Source organism: Podarcis cretensis (assembly GCF_951804945.1).
Source record: "Podarcis cretensis genome assembly, chromosome: 9".
NCBI classification, from domain to species: domain Eukaryota; kingdom Metazoa; phylum Chordata; class Lepidosauria; order Squamata; family Lacertidae; genus Podarcis; species Podarcis cretensis.
Genome location: NC_137178.1, coordinates 53,304,723 through 53,320,202, shown reverse-complemented (window position 1 = coordinate 53,320,202; position 15,480 = coordinate 53,304,723). Strand labels below are relative to the sequence as shown.

Here is a 15,480-nt window from a genome sequence, read left to right as displayed (position 1 = left end):
AATTTAGGAATGTCTACTTACATGAACAGTTGGGACAAGTTGTAATATTCACCCTAGCTCCAAGAAGCAAGCGGAGTGTGCTCAGTGCTGAGAACTCTTGGATACACACACCATGTTTTAGAATCCATTTAATGGATGATTTGCAATCTCTACCTCACTTTCTCAACATTTAAAATTAAACCAAAAATATTGACTTACCTCCGTTAAAGTGAGAGGATTAAAAAAATATAATCTGCAGAACTTTCTCTTGATTGCATACTGCCACTCCTTTATCCAAAGCAAACAAGCACAGAGCAGACAAAAGGTGGCTTCTCAAATCCCCGTCGACATATTGTTGGATGACAGAGGACCTCTTTAGTGAGAATTCATCCTGATTTGTTTGCAGAGAGATTAGATGAGATAGTGAGAATTCATCTTGAATTTGTCCACAAAGAGATTCAGAGACAAAATGAGAATGCATCCTGATTTGTTGTGGGGAGATACAACAATTGTATCAAGCAAGTGGCAGTGGAAGACAGGAGTGCCTGGCATGCTCTGGTCCATGGGGTCACGAAGAGTTGGACATGACTAAACGGCTAAACAACAACAAGCAAGCAAGTGTTAACCCAGACTTCCTAGTGCATTTTCCTGTCATTTTCTTATTGCAAAAAGGCTGATCTTTGGGGGTTTTCTTTTGCAATAGCTCCAAAACAGCGATAATTGTACCACCTGAATTTGCTGGGATTGTATTCTGCCCCAAAATAGGAAGCACTCTATTTAGATCCATTCCAAATTTCTCCCCCAAATTGCAATGTGGTATTATTCACATAATAATGTGGTATTATTCTAAGGACGCAGGTGGCACTGTGGGTAAAAGCCTCAGCGCCTAGGGCTTGCCGATCGAAAGGTCGGCGGTTCGAATCCCTGCAGCGGGGTGTGCTCCCGTCGTTCGGTCCCAGCGCCTGCCAACCTAGCAGTTCGAAAGCACCCCTGGGTGCAAGTAGATAAATAGGGACCGCTTACCAGCGGGAAGGTAAACGGCGTTTCCGTGTGCGGCTCTGGCTCTGGCTCTGGCCAGAGCAGCGATGTCACGCTGGCCACGTGACCCGGAAGTGTCTCCGGACAGCGCTGGCCCCCGGCCTCTTGAGTGACATGGGCGCACAACCCCAGAGTCTGTCAAGACTGGCCCGTACGGGCAGGGGTACCTTTACCTTTACCTTTTATTATTCACGATTATTTCTCTGGTTTGCCAAACCAGATCAAGCAAACACAGTGATCAAGTCCATCAAATCATTATCAGTGGCCTGTGATGACACATAGGAATTTGCATATGATGCCTATAAAAGTCAGAAGTAAAATGGCAAATGCAGCCCTTCACACAGAAAAGCGCAATGAGAGCTCTGTGATGTGGGTGACTTGTTAAATGTTCCTGTGAAGCAACTGTAGTTCCTGTCTTCATGCACTAGGTGGTGCTAATTTGCCCTGGGTCCAGGACAGGCGGCCCTGAGATTGCTGTTACAGATAGGTAGCCTTGTTGGTCTGCCATAGTCAAAACAAAATAAAAAAATTCCTTCCAGTAGCACCTTAAAGACCAACTAAGTTAGTTCTTGGTATGAGCTTTCGTGTGCATGCACACTTCTTCAGATACCTGAGATTGCTGTGATGCTCATGTCTAATCTCTGCTTCCAAGGTCTTTTATTATATTCATACATCATTAAAATATATTATATATATTATCAATATTTCTTATGTGCATACATTTCAAAATACAGGAGTTTTAAAAATTAAAACACACTGCTTTTTTTTTTTTTAGGATTAAGAAAAGTCATATAGTGGCAACCTAGATTGAAGCCTACAAATCCCATACCCATTTGCAAGATCCCATCAATTGAACAAGCATCAGATTTTGGATTGCAGCTGCTGGCTTTTAAAAAGCAAAAACACAGGTTTGGTTAAGAAAGAAGTCCTAGTAGCACTGGGCAGTCTGAAATGTCCTGCACTGAAAACCAACAGTTTTTACCCAATAAAAAAAAGTCCTAATGTGGTGTGGTAAGGAATTTCCCTGAAGTTTCTTGTTTTAAGAGCCAGAAGACGATCTGTTTTTCAACTGAATCCAGATGCCTTTATTTGGACGAAGAATCAGTTCTCCTACAGTGCCGAGTTGATCGTGTTGCTGCGTACTTTCAACACGAAAGCGCCGTAGAATGGTGGCTAAAATGGCCTTTTCTTCCATCTGTGCAAAGCGCTGACCTGCAGAGGGGTTGGAAAGCAATGACAAGATACAATTAACCAGAGCGATAATAGATATTTATTATTATTCAGTATGAGCCATGTGACACAGAGGTCAGGTTCTCAGGTTCATTTTTAAATTCTTAAACACTTTTATAGTTATACAGATGGTGGTGGACTTACAGCCACTGGTAGGATTGAGTGAAAAACTGGAAGGGATGGATAAATGGTGTACAAATAACCTTTAGTTCTAGATACATCTGCACTATACATTTAAAACACTATAATATTACTAACAGTCATGGCTTCCGCAAAGAATCCTGCGAACTGTGGTTCATTAAGGGTGCTGAGAGTTGATGTTTTTACTCTTTTTTATCCTTTTTCGCTCTCTTTTTTATTCTTTATTTATTCTTGTACGTACCAACACAGTTCCTAGGCCCAGCAGAGAAAGGCACATATGCATATGGGTGCCTCCCAGCTGCGTTCTCAGGGAAAAATCGCTCAGGTCTGAATTCCTCAGGCTCTGGGAAGACATCAGGGTCTCTATGTAGTACATAGGCCATAATGATGGCCTCAACCCCTTTTGGTATCCGAAATCCTCCTGCCAAAGAACAGATAGTCATGAAAGTTTCTTCTTGTAGAGCCACCCAACACTGAGCTTACAGCCACAGCGGATCAAGCCATCAAGCCACTTGGGCTACTTACTAATATAACATTCCTCAAGCAGTGTACGGGCAAAAAATGGAACAGAAGGGAAAAGGCGAAGAGCTTCTTTAATAGCACAATCCAGATACCGTAGTTGCTTCAAATCGTCCATTGTGATGTTACGATCCGAGTCCCCTGATAAGATAACAAGAGGCGGTTATAGAAACACAACTTATTTATAACTAGCAAAATATGCATCCTTAACCTTGATGGTCTAACAACTATTTTATATGTTGATGGAGCTGGGAACAGTTTGGGTCCACTAATTCATTTCTGTGCTTTAGGCTTAGGGTGTAAGTCAGCATGTCTTCCTTTCTGCTAGCACACGGTGTGACCACATTGGAGCTGCAAAGATCCAAACTGGGATCTGTATTTGTGGGCCTGAGGTTCCCCAACTCGGTGTTAGAAAAGATTTCTGATATTTATGAGCACTTACCTAGAAATAAACCTGCATCCCACCCTTGTCCAAGTTTATACCCACGGGAAAGGAAAACTCACCAAAAACATCATCCAGTTCACGGTGAACTTTTCTTTGGGCTTCTGGATAACGAGCAAGCAAGTAAATACACCAGTTCATTGCAGCAGCAGTGGTATCATGACCCTTGGAGGAAAGAATTAAAGAGACATAATGTTTTCTATGTGAGACAAGAAGCTACTGTTAGAAGTGGATATGGAACAACTGATTGGTTCAAAATTGGGAAAGGAGTGACAGCAGCCACGAAATTAAAAGACGCCTGCTTCTTGGGAGAAGGGCAATGACAGGCCTAGACAGCATCTTGAGAAGTAGAGACATCACCTTGCCAACAAAGGTCCGTATAGTTAAAGCTATGGTTTTCCCAGTAGTGATGTATGGAAGTGAGAGCTGGACCATAAAGAAGACTGATCGCCGAAGAATTGATGCTTTTGAATTATGGTGCTGGAGGAGACTCTTGAGAGTCCCATGGACTGCAAGATCAAACCTATCCATTCTGAAGGAAATCAGCCCTGAGTGCTCACTAGAAGGACAGATCGTGAAGCTGAGGTTCCAATACTTTGGCCACCTCATGAGAAGAGAAGACTCCCTGGAAAAGACCCAGATGTTGGGAAAGATGGAGGGCACAAGGAGAAGGGGATGACAGAGGACGAGATGGTTGGATAGTGTTCTCGAAGCTACCAGCATGAGTTTGACCAAACGGCGGGAGGCAGTGAAAGACAGGAGTGCCTGGCGTGCTCTGATCCATGGGGTCACAAAGCGTCGGACATGACTAAACAACTAAACAACAACAACAACAATGTTTTCTCAACAACAACAAATTCTGGGCCATTATATTGATGGCCCATTCAAGGGCCTGAAAAAAAAATAGTTCCAATCCTCTGGCACCTGCAACTGTTTTTCATAGCAGAATTCCAAAATTCAAAGGCACCAGCCTCATACACAAGAATGAATACTTCAAAATTTTAAGTGCATTGGCAAGACTAGCTGCCCGGGTCACTTCCCCTGTGCCAAATGCAAAATGACACTCCTGACTCACTCCCATATCTGAAAAGGTCTTAGTAGCATGGTTAGTACACCTATCTAGCTATGAGACAGATTTTCCCTAGCTTTGCTTCCAGGATACGACTTTAATTTATTTTGTAACCTACCACTGCTTCCCATTACTTAGCTGATGAAAATCAAGAGTCTTTTTGGAAGTGCCTCCCTCTAGGCAGCAGGCAGGTCGTCTTGCCTTTGGGGGCACCCATTGTAAACCTTCCTTACTCTTACAATGCAATCCTTCTAACATGTCTGCTTGGAAATAAGGCTCATTCAGTTCATTGGGATTGCATCCTTAACCACCACTCTCCTCCAGCACTCTTGTCTACCTCAAACATGAATGTATCCACTTCCTCTCGAATGTCCAGGTAGCTCAACTTCTTCCCATCATCATCTGTGGCATTCAGAAGCATATCGAGAAAAGCTCTCCTGACTTTGCGCCTGCTTTGCTCACCAGTGCTGACAGCATCGCTTCTATGCTTCTCCTGGTTTTTTAGTTCTTGAGCTTTTTCTGCAATAACCTTAGATAATAAAAACAAGAAAAGCCGTTCATTTCTCAGGTTGCATAATCCAATGTGTACAGTCCCTGCAGTGCCAAATAAAACAATCAGCCATCTCTGTTGGACTTAACTATGTCCCTGGCTATGAAGACACACTTGATGTACCAGCAATAACAAAATGGTGACAGTGAGGCATTGTAGTTAGTGTTGGACTCAGGTTTGAGTTTGAATCCTGACTCAACCATGAGATCCATTAGGTAGCCTGAATGTGGGATTCCAAATTCCAGGAGTCTTGAAAGTGAGTTTAGGAAAATACACCTGCAAGCCTTCATTAGATCTTTGCTCTAAATGCACGAAGATTGGGAATGGAGGGGGTACTGTCAGCAATGTTGGGGGCTGGCCCAACATGTCCGTTTGCAAACTTTTGCCCACACATGCCCAGGCTAACAAGCCCTGAACAGGGCTCCAGAGTCCAGGGCAGGGGGCACCATTGTGAATCTTAGCAGAACACACTTTAGTACCTGTGTCTATGAAATATAATGCAAAAAGAGAAAACTCAGCAGCTTACATTATCAGTAAAGCTGTGGAGTATCTTCAGGTTCCTGTAATGTTCTCTTCCATCTCTGGACATATGATACAGAATGTCAGGCCAGAGCCAAGGAGACTTCTGTCTTTCTTGAATCAGAACACTCATCCTAGGGTAACAAGCAACAAGGCTGGGTATATCTCCAGGAAAGTGATGAGAAGTACAGCAAAGAGCCCAGATTTCTTGCTACTAGGCTGAGCAAAGTTGAGTGCCATGTAGAAAGGCAGAGAAATATGGATGACACGTGAAACAGATAATCAGAGTTCCAGTTCATGACATAGAGCTGGGGCAGTGCTCAGCTCCTCCACTGAGCAGGGCATCTACATAAGCCCATATAGAGGTCTGATTGTGCAATCTGCTTCCAAAAAGGTGGGTGGGGATGAAGATCATGCAAAGCAGGCCTTTGCAAATTTATCTTGCAGACAGTCAAGTTCAAGCTAAAGGCTATCTGCATTGTAGAGGGGAAAGAGTCTTTTTCTCCATCTAGCCCCTTGTAAAAGTATTTGCGGATCAAGGCTCTGCTGCAGAGATGGGCAACCTGTGGCTCTCCTGATGCTGTTTGACTCCGGCCACCAGCATCTCTGACCTTTGGCAGACTACAGGTTCCCTGTCCCTGCTGCTAGAATAATCACATTGGCACCTACCTGTAGACAGCTCTGACATACTCCGAATCCTTATTGTGTTGTGCTCCTATGCTCTTGCCCATAGCTGTTTCTAGGAACAAAGGAAATAAAAATCAGTTAAAGAATCCTGCTCCTGCAATCCATGAAAGGTTGTGGACTCTTCTTCGCTGGAGGTTGGGTGGCCATCTGTCAATGATTCTTTAGCTGTGATTCCATCATTGCAGGGGATTGGACTAGATGACAGTTGGGGTATCTGCCAACTCTCCAGTTCTATGAATTTATGATTTTTTAAAAAATAAAATGGAATGTGCTCAATATAGATGACAAACAACTCTTCTGTTCAGGCCTCACAAAAAAGTAAATTCTTCCAGAAATTGAGAGGGATGTTTAAACCTCATTTATTGCAACACTTTGACAGCAACCACAGCACTTACCACAGATTACATCAAGGGCACACAATGTGATGTAGAAAAAACAATTAAACGGCTCCTTGCCCACATGCTTTTCAAGTTTCTGAACAAGGATATTGGCTTGTTCATTCATCACCTCGAGGAAATCTTCTAAAATGGTGAAATGGAAGGTGGGCGTTAACATTTTCCTTCGGGACCGCCATTTGCTTCCAGTGCTGCGGAAGAAAAACTTAAACATTATCTTTCTCTACACAAACAAATCTCAAAGCAAAATACATGCAATGCTTTCAAGCAGGACCTGGAACAAAACATTGCAGTGTGCAGTGTTCCTGTTCAGCTTTCCAGACACTCCATCCCAACCCCAACCCCGCTTGCCCCCAGCTGGCCATTTTATTAGGTTGCAGAGGTACTGAACAGGAGAGAAATAGAGCAGAATTGCACCCAAAGTCCACACACATGGCTGAGTATCTGAAAGGGGCCGCCCATCTACAATAGACACCTCTGTACACAAGGAATGGTACTTTTCAGTAGCACACATTCAGGTAGAGAGTGGGCAGTGGGATGGATTTCAGGTGTGCCTGACTTGGGATGAGGGTGGCACTGTGGGTTAAACCACAGAGCCTAGGATTTGCCGATCAGAAGGTCAGCGGTTCGAATCCCCATGACGGGGTGAGCTGCCATTGCTCGGTCCCTGCTCCTGCCAACCTAGCAGTTCAAAAGCACGTCAAAGTGCAAGTAGATAAATAGGTACCACTCCGGCAGGAAGGCAAACGACGTTTCCGTGTGCTGCTCTGGTTCACCAGAAGCGGCTTAGTCATGCTGGCCACATGGACAACAGCTGTCTGTGGACAAACGCTGGCTCCCTCAGCCAATAAAGCGAAATGAGCGCCACAACCCCAGGGGTCCCTTTACCTTTACCTATGACTTCATCTCCACTTCCTCCTTCACTCATTCATTATACATGTATGGTGAGACTTTTGAACAAGATTCATTGTTCATCCAGTACTGGACATGCCACCTATCCTAGGTTCCAAAAGGGTACACTGCCCCACCACATTCCAGGGGTGCTTTTTCCTTTACCTCGTTAGAAGTCCTTTGCCTAGCCAAGGATGCAGAAACTCGTAAGGACGGGATTTAGTAATATGCTTAGAGCTACTCAAAACAACCTGCCAAAGAGAGAGAAAATTTGAAAATATATTTGAGTTCAAAGTGATGGCTAGTGTTTTAGCAGACTTGACCACAAATCCCCCTAAGCTGTTTGCAAAGTAGGTAGCAGCTCATTTGCTTTCTGTTTAGTTTCCCCGAGTTTGATTATGCCCTAAGGTATGCCAGATCCTGACATCAGAATGGTAAGAACCTCTAGAGCGCCCTGAAGCTCTGCAATCTGACCATGGGAAATTGTATTGACCAAAGCACTGTGCACCACACACACAAAATAGCAGGAAGGGGAATGACTCCCACTGTGACCCCACCTCTTGATCGCCACACATTGATTCAAAACTACAACCCATATTTTGAGTTAGCTCTGCTCCTCTTACATTTTTGACTTACACTTTACCGCTGTTCACCACCTGCTACAGCACCACCCACTAGGCATTCTATTTTTTTTTTCCAAATAATATTTATTCAAATTTTCAAAGAAAAAATTACAAAAAGAAACACAGAATATAGAAACACAACATATCCAAAAGAAAAGTAAAATAAAAAGATAAAAAAGCAAAAAACAGCCAAAAAGAAAAAAGAAAAGAAAAAGATACAATCAAAAAAACCAACCTTAATATAATTCCCTTTCTTAAGTTATTTCCTTGACCACCTCACACCTTCCCTCTTTGTATTCTACTTCAGATAGATATTTCAGCAAATCCTTCATCCTTGTTTTTATCCTTATAACTTATCTTAATATACTGTAATTTTCCATTCTCTCTTTTACCAATTAGCCATCCACTTTTACTTTATTTAATCTTATTTCTCATTTAAAACTTATATATCTGAACTTATTCTCTTAAGACGTTTCCCCTGAGATCATAGAAATTCCATTCCACGATTTTCCCATCTTTCATTAAAAAAAGAAAAAAAAAAGAAAAAAGATATACACTTTAGATTCCCAATTTTTCTTTCACCAACTCCCCTCCCCGGTCTCGGCCCCTACCAACAGTTCCATCAATAAAAGTCCATCAACCCGGAGATCTTAAGTCCGAGGCTCTTAGCTCTCTTTCATGTCCCCTCTGTCGATCTTTTTGATAGTCTTTGGTGTTAAAAGACAAATCTCGGGGGAGCTCCAACCCAACAGTAGTCATATTCCTTCTTAGCAAGTCTGCCAGGCTTCCATAGTTGAAGGTAGGACCCATAGAATATTCCAAATCTTGTTTCACACTCCTTCCAAATCCAAAGGCCCCAAAGACTCCAATCTCCACCTGGCTCAGATTTACATCCCAAAAATTACCCAATCCCCACATAGGGTGATCTCTCCATCCCTCATTTTCCACCCCAAGCCAGGCTCTCACCTCCAAAGACTGGCTTCTCCTAGTAGCAATCAAATAGGGCCTCAAGTTATAATCCAACATTTGCCTCTGTAGGGTAACAGCTCCCCCTTGCATCACTTTCACAGCAGCAACTTTCTCCTTCTCTGGTTCTCCAATTTGTTCAATTGAGATAGCCTCCTGTGCCGGGTTCCTGTCAACCTCTTTGCCGATGCCCACTTTTGTTCCCAGAGTTTCAACATTAGTAGCCATAACATTTATCTGTCCTTGCAGCTTTCCCAGCAGATAAAATGTCCTGTTCAATTCAGACGCAACTTCCTTCTCAACCGCCATCCTTAAAAATATCCAAGGTCAAAGCTGATTTCTCAGAGCCTTTATCTTTATTTTTTTAATAATTTTTTATTGCATTTTTCACAAAAAAGAACAAAAAAGCAAATTTTCACAAACATTACGAAAGAAAAAGAAAACATAGACAAAAAAAGAAGAGAAAAAAAGGAAATTTTAACATAAAAAAAACTCACTTTCCAATTATAACCTTCAAAACCTTATTTTCCTTACTTCTACCCGCCTCCCGATCTTGTATTCTATGTAATAATTAGTTCAGCAAGCTCAATCTTTGTTCATTTTGATTCTTGATCCCTCCCTTTGTATTCTTATTTAACTCAGTCACTAGAACCCCTTCTTTTCCTTTTCAATGTCCTCAACATTCAAAGATTTTACAGTGTTTTTGTAGATAGACTTTAAACTTCTTCCAGTCCTCTTCCACCTGCTCTTCTCCTTGATCTCGAATTCTGCCGGTCATTTCAGCCAGTTCCATATAGTCTATTACTTGCATCTGCCATTCTTCCAGGGTGGGTAGATCTTGCGTCTTCCAATGCTTTGCAATAAGTACTCTTGCTGCTGCTGTAGCATACATAAAAAAGGCACCAATTGGCCGACCATGCCCAGAAGAAAGGCCTCTGGTTTCTTCAAGAAGGTATACTTAAATACCTTTTTCAGTTCATTATATATCATCTCCCAGAAAGCCTTAATCCTTGGGCACGTCCACCAAAGGTGAAAGAATGTCCCTTCAGTTTCTTTACATTTCCAACATTTATTATCGGGCAAATGGTAGATCTTTGCAAGTTTGACTGGGGTCATGTACCACCTATATATCATTTTCATAATATTCTCTCTTAAGGCATTACATGCCGTGAATTTCATACCGGTGGTCCACAACTTTTCCCAGTCAACAAACATGATATTATGACCAACATCTTGTGCCCATTTTATCATAGCCGATTTTACCATTTCATCCTCAGTATTCCACTTCAACAGCAGATTATACATTCTCGACAGTATCTTAGCATTGGGTTCTAACAATTCTGTTTCCAACTTTGATTTTTCCACCTGGAAACCGATTTTCCTGTCAAAATGATAGGCCTCTCTTACTTGAAAATAATGTAACCAGTCTCGCACCTTGTCCTTAAGTTTCTCATAACTCTGCAATTTCACTTTGTCTCCCTCCTGCTCCAAAATTTCCCAATATTTTGGCCAATCAGATTCCATATTAAGTTTTTTCAGGGCCTTTGCTTCCATAGGTGAAAGCCACCTTGGGGTTTTATTTTCCAATAAATCTTTATATTTCATCCAGACATTAAACAATGCTTTCCTGACAATATGGTTTTTAAATGCTTTATAAATTTTAGCCTTACCGTACCACAAATATGCATGCCACCCAAAAACATTATCATATCCTTCCAAGTCTAAAACGTCCGTGTCTTCAAGAAGTAGCCAATCCTTCAACCAGCAGAAAGCTGCTGCTTCATAATATAACTTAAGGTCCGGCAGGGCAAACCCCCCTCTTTCCTTTGCATCAGTAAGAATTTTATATTTTATTCTGGGCTTTTTGCCCTGCCAGACAAATCTAGAAATTTCTTTTTGCCACTTCTCGAAGCAGTCCATTTTGTCAATGATTTGTAACGTCTGAAACAAAAACAACATTCTTGGCAATACATTCATTTTGATAACAGCTATTCTACCCAGTAAGGAAAGCTTCAAATTTGTCCAAATTTCAAGATCTTTTTTCACTTCTGACCAACACTTCTCATAATTATCTTTAAATAGATTTACATTCTTCGAAGTCAAGTTCACCCCTAGGTATTTCACTTTTTTCACCAATGTTAAACCTGTTTCTTCCTGAAACCTTTCCTTCTCTACTGTTGTTAAATTTTTCTCTAAAACCATAGTTTTAGATTTATTCAATTTAAAACCTGCCACCTGACCAAATTCTTGTATTATTTCCAAAGCTCTTTTAGCACTAGGGATTGGCTCCTGTAATGTCAGTACTAGGTCATCTGCGAAGGCTTTAAGTTTATAGTGTTTAACTCCGACCTGTATACCCTGAATCTGTTGGTCCCTTCTAATCATGTTCAGCAAGACCTCCAGGACTGAAATAAAAAGCAAAGGGGAAATTGGGCAGCCTTGTCGTGTCCCTTTCTCAATCTTAACTTCTTCTGTAACTACATTGTTCACTATTAATTTTGCCTTTTGTTCTGAATAAATCGCACCTATACCGTTTCCAAACCTATCTCCAACCCCCATCCCTTGCAAATTTTTCCTCATAAAGCTCCAAGAAATGTTGTCAAAGGCTTTCTCCGCATCAATAAATATCAATACAGCTTTTGTATTTATATTAACTTGTAATTTTTCCAAAATGTCAATTAAATTTCTCGTATTATTTGACAGTTGCCTACCTGGGAGAAAGCCCGCTTGGTCTTTATGTATCATTGTTACTAAAACTTTTTTCAATCTTTTAGCCAAAATATCAGCAAAAATTTTGTAGTCCACATTAAGTAGGGATATGGGGCGGTAGTTCTTGAGTTGTGTCTTTTCTGTCTCATTTTTCGGAATAAGCGTGATGTAAGCTTCTTTCCACGACTCCGGCGCTCTTTTCCCTTCCATAATTTCATTGCAAACCTCCATTAGAGGTTGTATTAAATAGTCCTTCATGTCTTATAATATTTGGAGGTTAGCCCATCCGGGCCTGGAGACTTGCCTAGTTGCAGATTCTTGATGGCACCTTCAATCTCCTGTTCAGAAATTTTGTCATTCAGTGTTAATTTATTCTCTTGAGATATTTTTTGTAATCCATTTGTTACCAAAAATTCCTCAATTTTACTTTCATTCTGTGGCCCTTGTGTGTACAATTGTTTAAAATATCTCTGGAAACAGTCCTGAATCTCCCGTGGGTTTTGTATATTTCTTCCATTTACTTCAAGATTGGTAACAGTGTTTAATTTCTGTCTTTTCTTCAGCTGCCAAGCTAGCAGCTTTCCACACTTATTGGCCGATTCAAAAGTTTTTTGTCTCATTTGTTTAATTTTCCATTCTATGTCCTGATTAACCATTTTCAGATATTGTGCCTGGTGTAGTTTAATTTCTCGTAGGATGTCTTGTGACTTAGGTTTAATCCTTAATCTCCTCTCGCCTTCTCTAATTTTCTCTAAAATCTTTTCTTTCTTCTCCTCTTGAAGTTTCCTCTTTATAGCATTTTGCTGAATCAAAAACCCCCTCATTACAGCTTTGCTTGCGTCCCAGATTACTCTTTTCTCCACAGTAGTCTTCAAATTTATTTCAAAATAGTCTTTCAAAGTTTTTTGGGCCTTCTTAACAATTTCAGAGTCTCTAAACAAGGTGTCATTCATTCTCCATCTAAAGGAACCAGTCGGTGTTAGTTTCATATCCATCCTCACTGGGTTATGGTCGGAGCAGATTTTTGGGCAGATTTCCACCTTTCGAATTTTGGGCGCCATCCCTCTTGTAATCCAAATTTGGTCTATTCTTGTCCAAGTCAAATTGGCTTCAGAGAAGAAAGTCCCTCAGAGCCTTTATCTTTAGCCCAGCTGCATTCTTGCAACAATATCCAAAAGCTCCCTCTAGAGGGACACAGTTTCCATTCGCTCCTTCCAGCACGGTCCCAAAGTCGCAGACGTAAAATTGTAGCAGTTCAAATTACCTTCCTTCTTTTTGTACACAGAAACGGACAATAGCAACAATGTCCTTCTTTTATATCTTGACAGGTAGCTGTCAGATTTATCAATTCACTGTCAACGGGCTCTTGCAGACCGCTCCCGGGTTTAGAGAAGTGGCGCTTCAGTTCCTAAATTTTAACCTTCTCCTGCAGGCTTCCCTGCTTCCGAAAAGAGTATTGATAGTAGTTTCAATCAGTGGAGTTTTAATCCTTTAGGTAAGACTCTCCACGACCTTAGTTAACATATTCTTTGCTTCAGTTTATTTACATAAAGGGGAGGTGGACTTCCTGTTTAGACCTTCCCTGATCGATGCCAATTTAAAGATATTTTAAAAGCCCAATTTCCGTTCTACTCACGGGTTGTTGTTTAAAATCCAATCGTCCACAAGAAAAAGTCAGCGCTCTCCAGCAACGGCTATGCGGCTTCGCTCCGTGAAAAGAGCAGTTGACTTCCAGCACCGCACCACTCACCCCGTTCCGCTCTGAAGCCCGTAAATGGGTTTCCTTGCGATTTGGGGGGGCGCAAAGGGTGCCCGCCGAGTCCCACGTTCACAGGCTTCACCCGCCTGTGATTCCTGTAGGGTCCCCGCTTCGCCGTAGCGGTGCAGACCCGATTTTCACGGAGCTGCTCCCTCCTAATCAGAGGGAGTCCGCCATTAGCTGATGGTGCTAACCCAGAAGTCTCCCCACTAGGCATTCTAAACCCAAGAGAACAGGGCCTTTGGTGGTGGTGAGTTCTCCAGCCCTGCAGAGAAAACTAAGCATGAGAGACTCACCTCTATAGTGTCTGGATGATATAAGATGACATAGGGCAGTGGTCCTACCCAAAGCTGTAGCAGTGGGACATTCCGGAAGTCTTCAAAGTAATTCATCATCTGCCGAAAGAAGGCTGAGAAGACATGCATCTGGCTTGAATAGGATATATCCAGTGATATCCCACCTCTAGGCTACTTGTTCTAATAAATTTATCGCATAGTCTAAACTAAGATCAAAAGCCACACCACAATAGACCCCTCTTCCAAAATTCAGGCAGGGAGCTGATTTCAGCCTCCCACTTTCAAGTAAAGTTTTAATTTATGTAGCATGCTCAATCATTCCCATCTAAGAGTATATTTAGATTTGCTTAGAACTCAGTCTGACCATATAAATGAGCCCCTTTAATGGGTGATTCCATACAAAGGGGCTCCACATGACTGATGGGTAGTGAGAGATTGATTATTAGATTAACCTTTTATTGGGGGCACAGGTCCCGCTACACCTCTGAAAAAGTGGCCAGTTTTGTCTTTAGAGAGGTAGTTTTAGTTTGTCGGGGTGATAAGTTAAATTCTTCAGGGGAGCAAACTCTTATCTGACAAAATGTCTGTTTTGATCATCATTTTAACTGTGAATATTATTATTTTTTTAAAAAAGTGTTGTACTCATCTTATCTTCTGCAACGCCTCTTGCTAAACAAATAAATAATGTTTGTATTGTACAGTGCTGAAATGAGGCGATAAAAGGAAGAGCAAGGTCCCAAAACAACCACCGCAAGCGAGGAGATCCGTCTGGGAGGCGGAGGGCGGCTGCTTCATAACGCCTCCTATTTGTGCCTCTCCCAGATGCGTCGCGTTGGGCAGGTGACGTCTGCCAAACACTCTCTCTCTCTCTCTCTCTCTCTCTCTCTCTCTCTCTCTCTCTCTCTCTCTCTCTCCCCAACCGCCTGGGAAAACTGCGCGCGCGCTCTGCGCGCTTGCCTTTGGCAGCAGGAGGGAGAGGGCGCCTCGTCACCTGGCACCAGCCTTTTACCTTCCCCATCGCGTTCAAAGAGCAGCGCGTTGCCCAGCAGCGGGTACCAGGGACTGAATCCCGGGATGGACTTCAGCTCCATGTATTTCCAGTACTGGTCGAGCACCAAGCGGGCGAGCAAGACAGCCAACAGCGTGGCGAGCGCGGCGAGCAGAGCGAGAGCCCAGGAGAAGAGCCGCGCGCCCTCCGGAGCCGTCGCCCAAAGGACCATCGTCGCCGAGCGCGGACGGCGTCGCTCTGATCCGAGAAGCGCTTTGCTCAGAGCAGAAACCTCAAGGCAAGAGGAGGCGGAGCCCGGGAGGGGCAGGAGCGCGAGAGGGGAAATGGAGGTCACTGCAAAGGAGAAACCGGCGGGATGGGTTCATTTTCCATTCACACAGGGCGGAGTGCGCTCTGAAGAAAGGTGGCTGCCTTGGGTGCTTGTTAGCTTAGCGAAAAGGCCACGTGAGGTGTAGACTCGTGCGAGGCCTGATATGTTGTTGTTGTTGTTTAGTCGTTTAGTCGTGTCCGACTCTTCGTGACCCCATGGACCAGAGAACGCCAGGCACTTCTGTCCTCCACTGCCCCCCGCAGCTTGGTCAGACTCATGCTGGTAACCTCGAAAACACTATCCAACCATCTCGTCCTCTGTCGCCCCCTTCTCCTTGTGCCCTCCATC

At 42.8% G+C, this 15,480-nt stretch overlaps 1 protein-coding gene across 1 annotated transcript; it reads right to left on the bottom strand.

Moving 5' to 3' along the window:
• Positions 1-1,657: 1,657 nt before the first annotated feature.
• On the bottom strand, positions 1,658-15,051 carry LOC307223742 (cytochrome P450 4V2-like). Its single transcript, XM_079990043.1, has 11 exons — positions 14,823-15,051; positions 13,814-13,926; positions 7,626-7,711; positions 6,570-6,760; positions 6,157-6,226; positions 5,495-5,621; positions 4,756-4,947; positions 3,412-3,514; positions 2,914-3,048; positions 2,630-2,809; positions 1,658-2,229 (listed from the first exon to the last, which is right to left on the bottom strand). Exons 1-11 carry the CDS (start codon positions 15,031-15,033, stop codon positions 2,057-2,059), a joined length of 1,581 nt encoding a protein of 526 aa, XP_079846169.1. The 5' UTR covers positions 15,034-15,051; the 3' UTR covers positions 1,658-2,056.
• Positions 15,052-15,480: the final 429 nt, after the last annotated feature.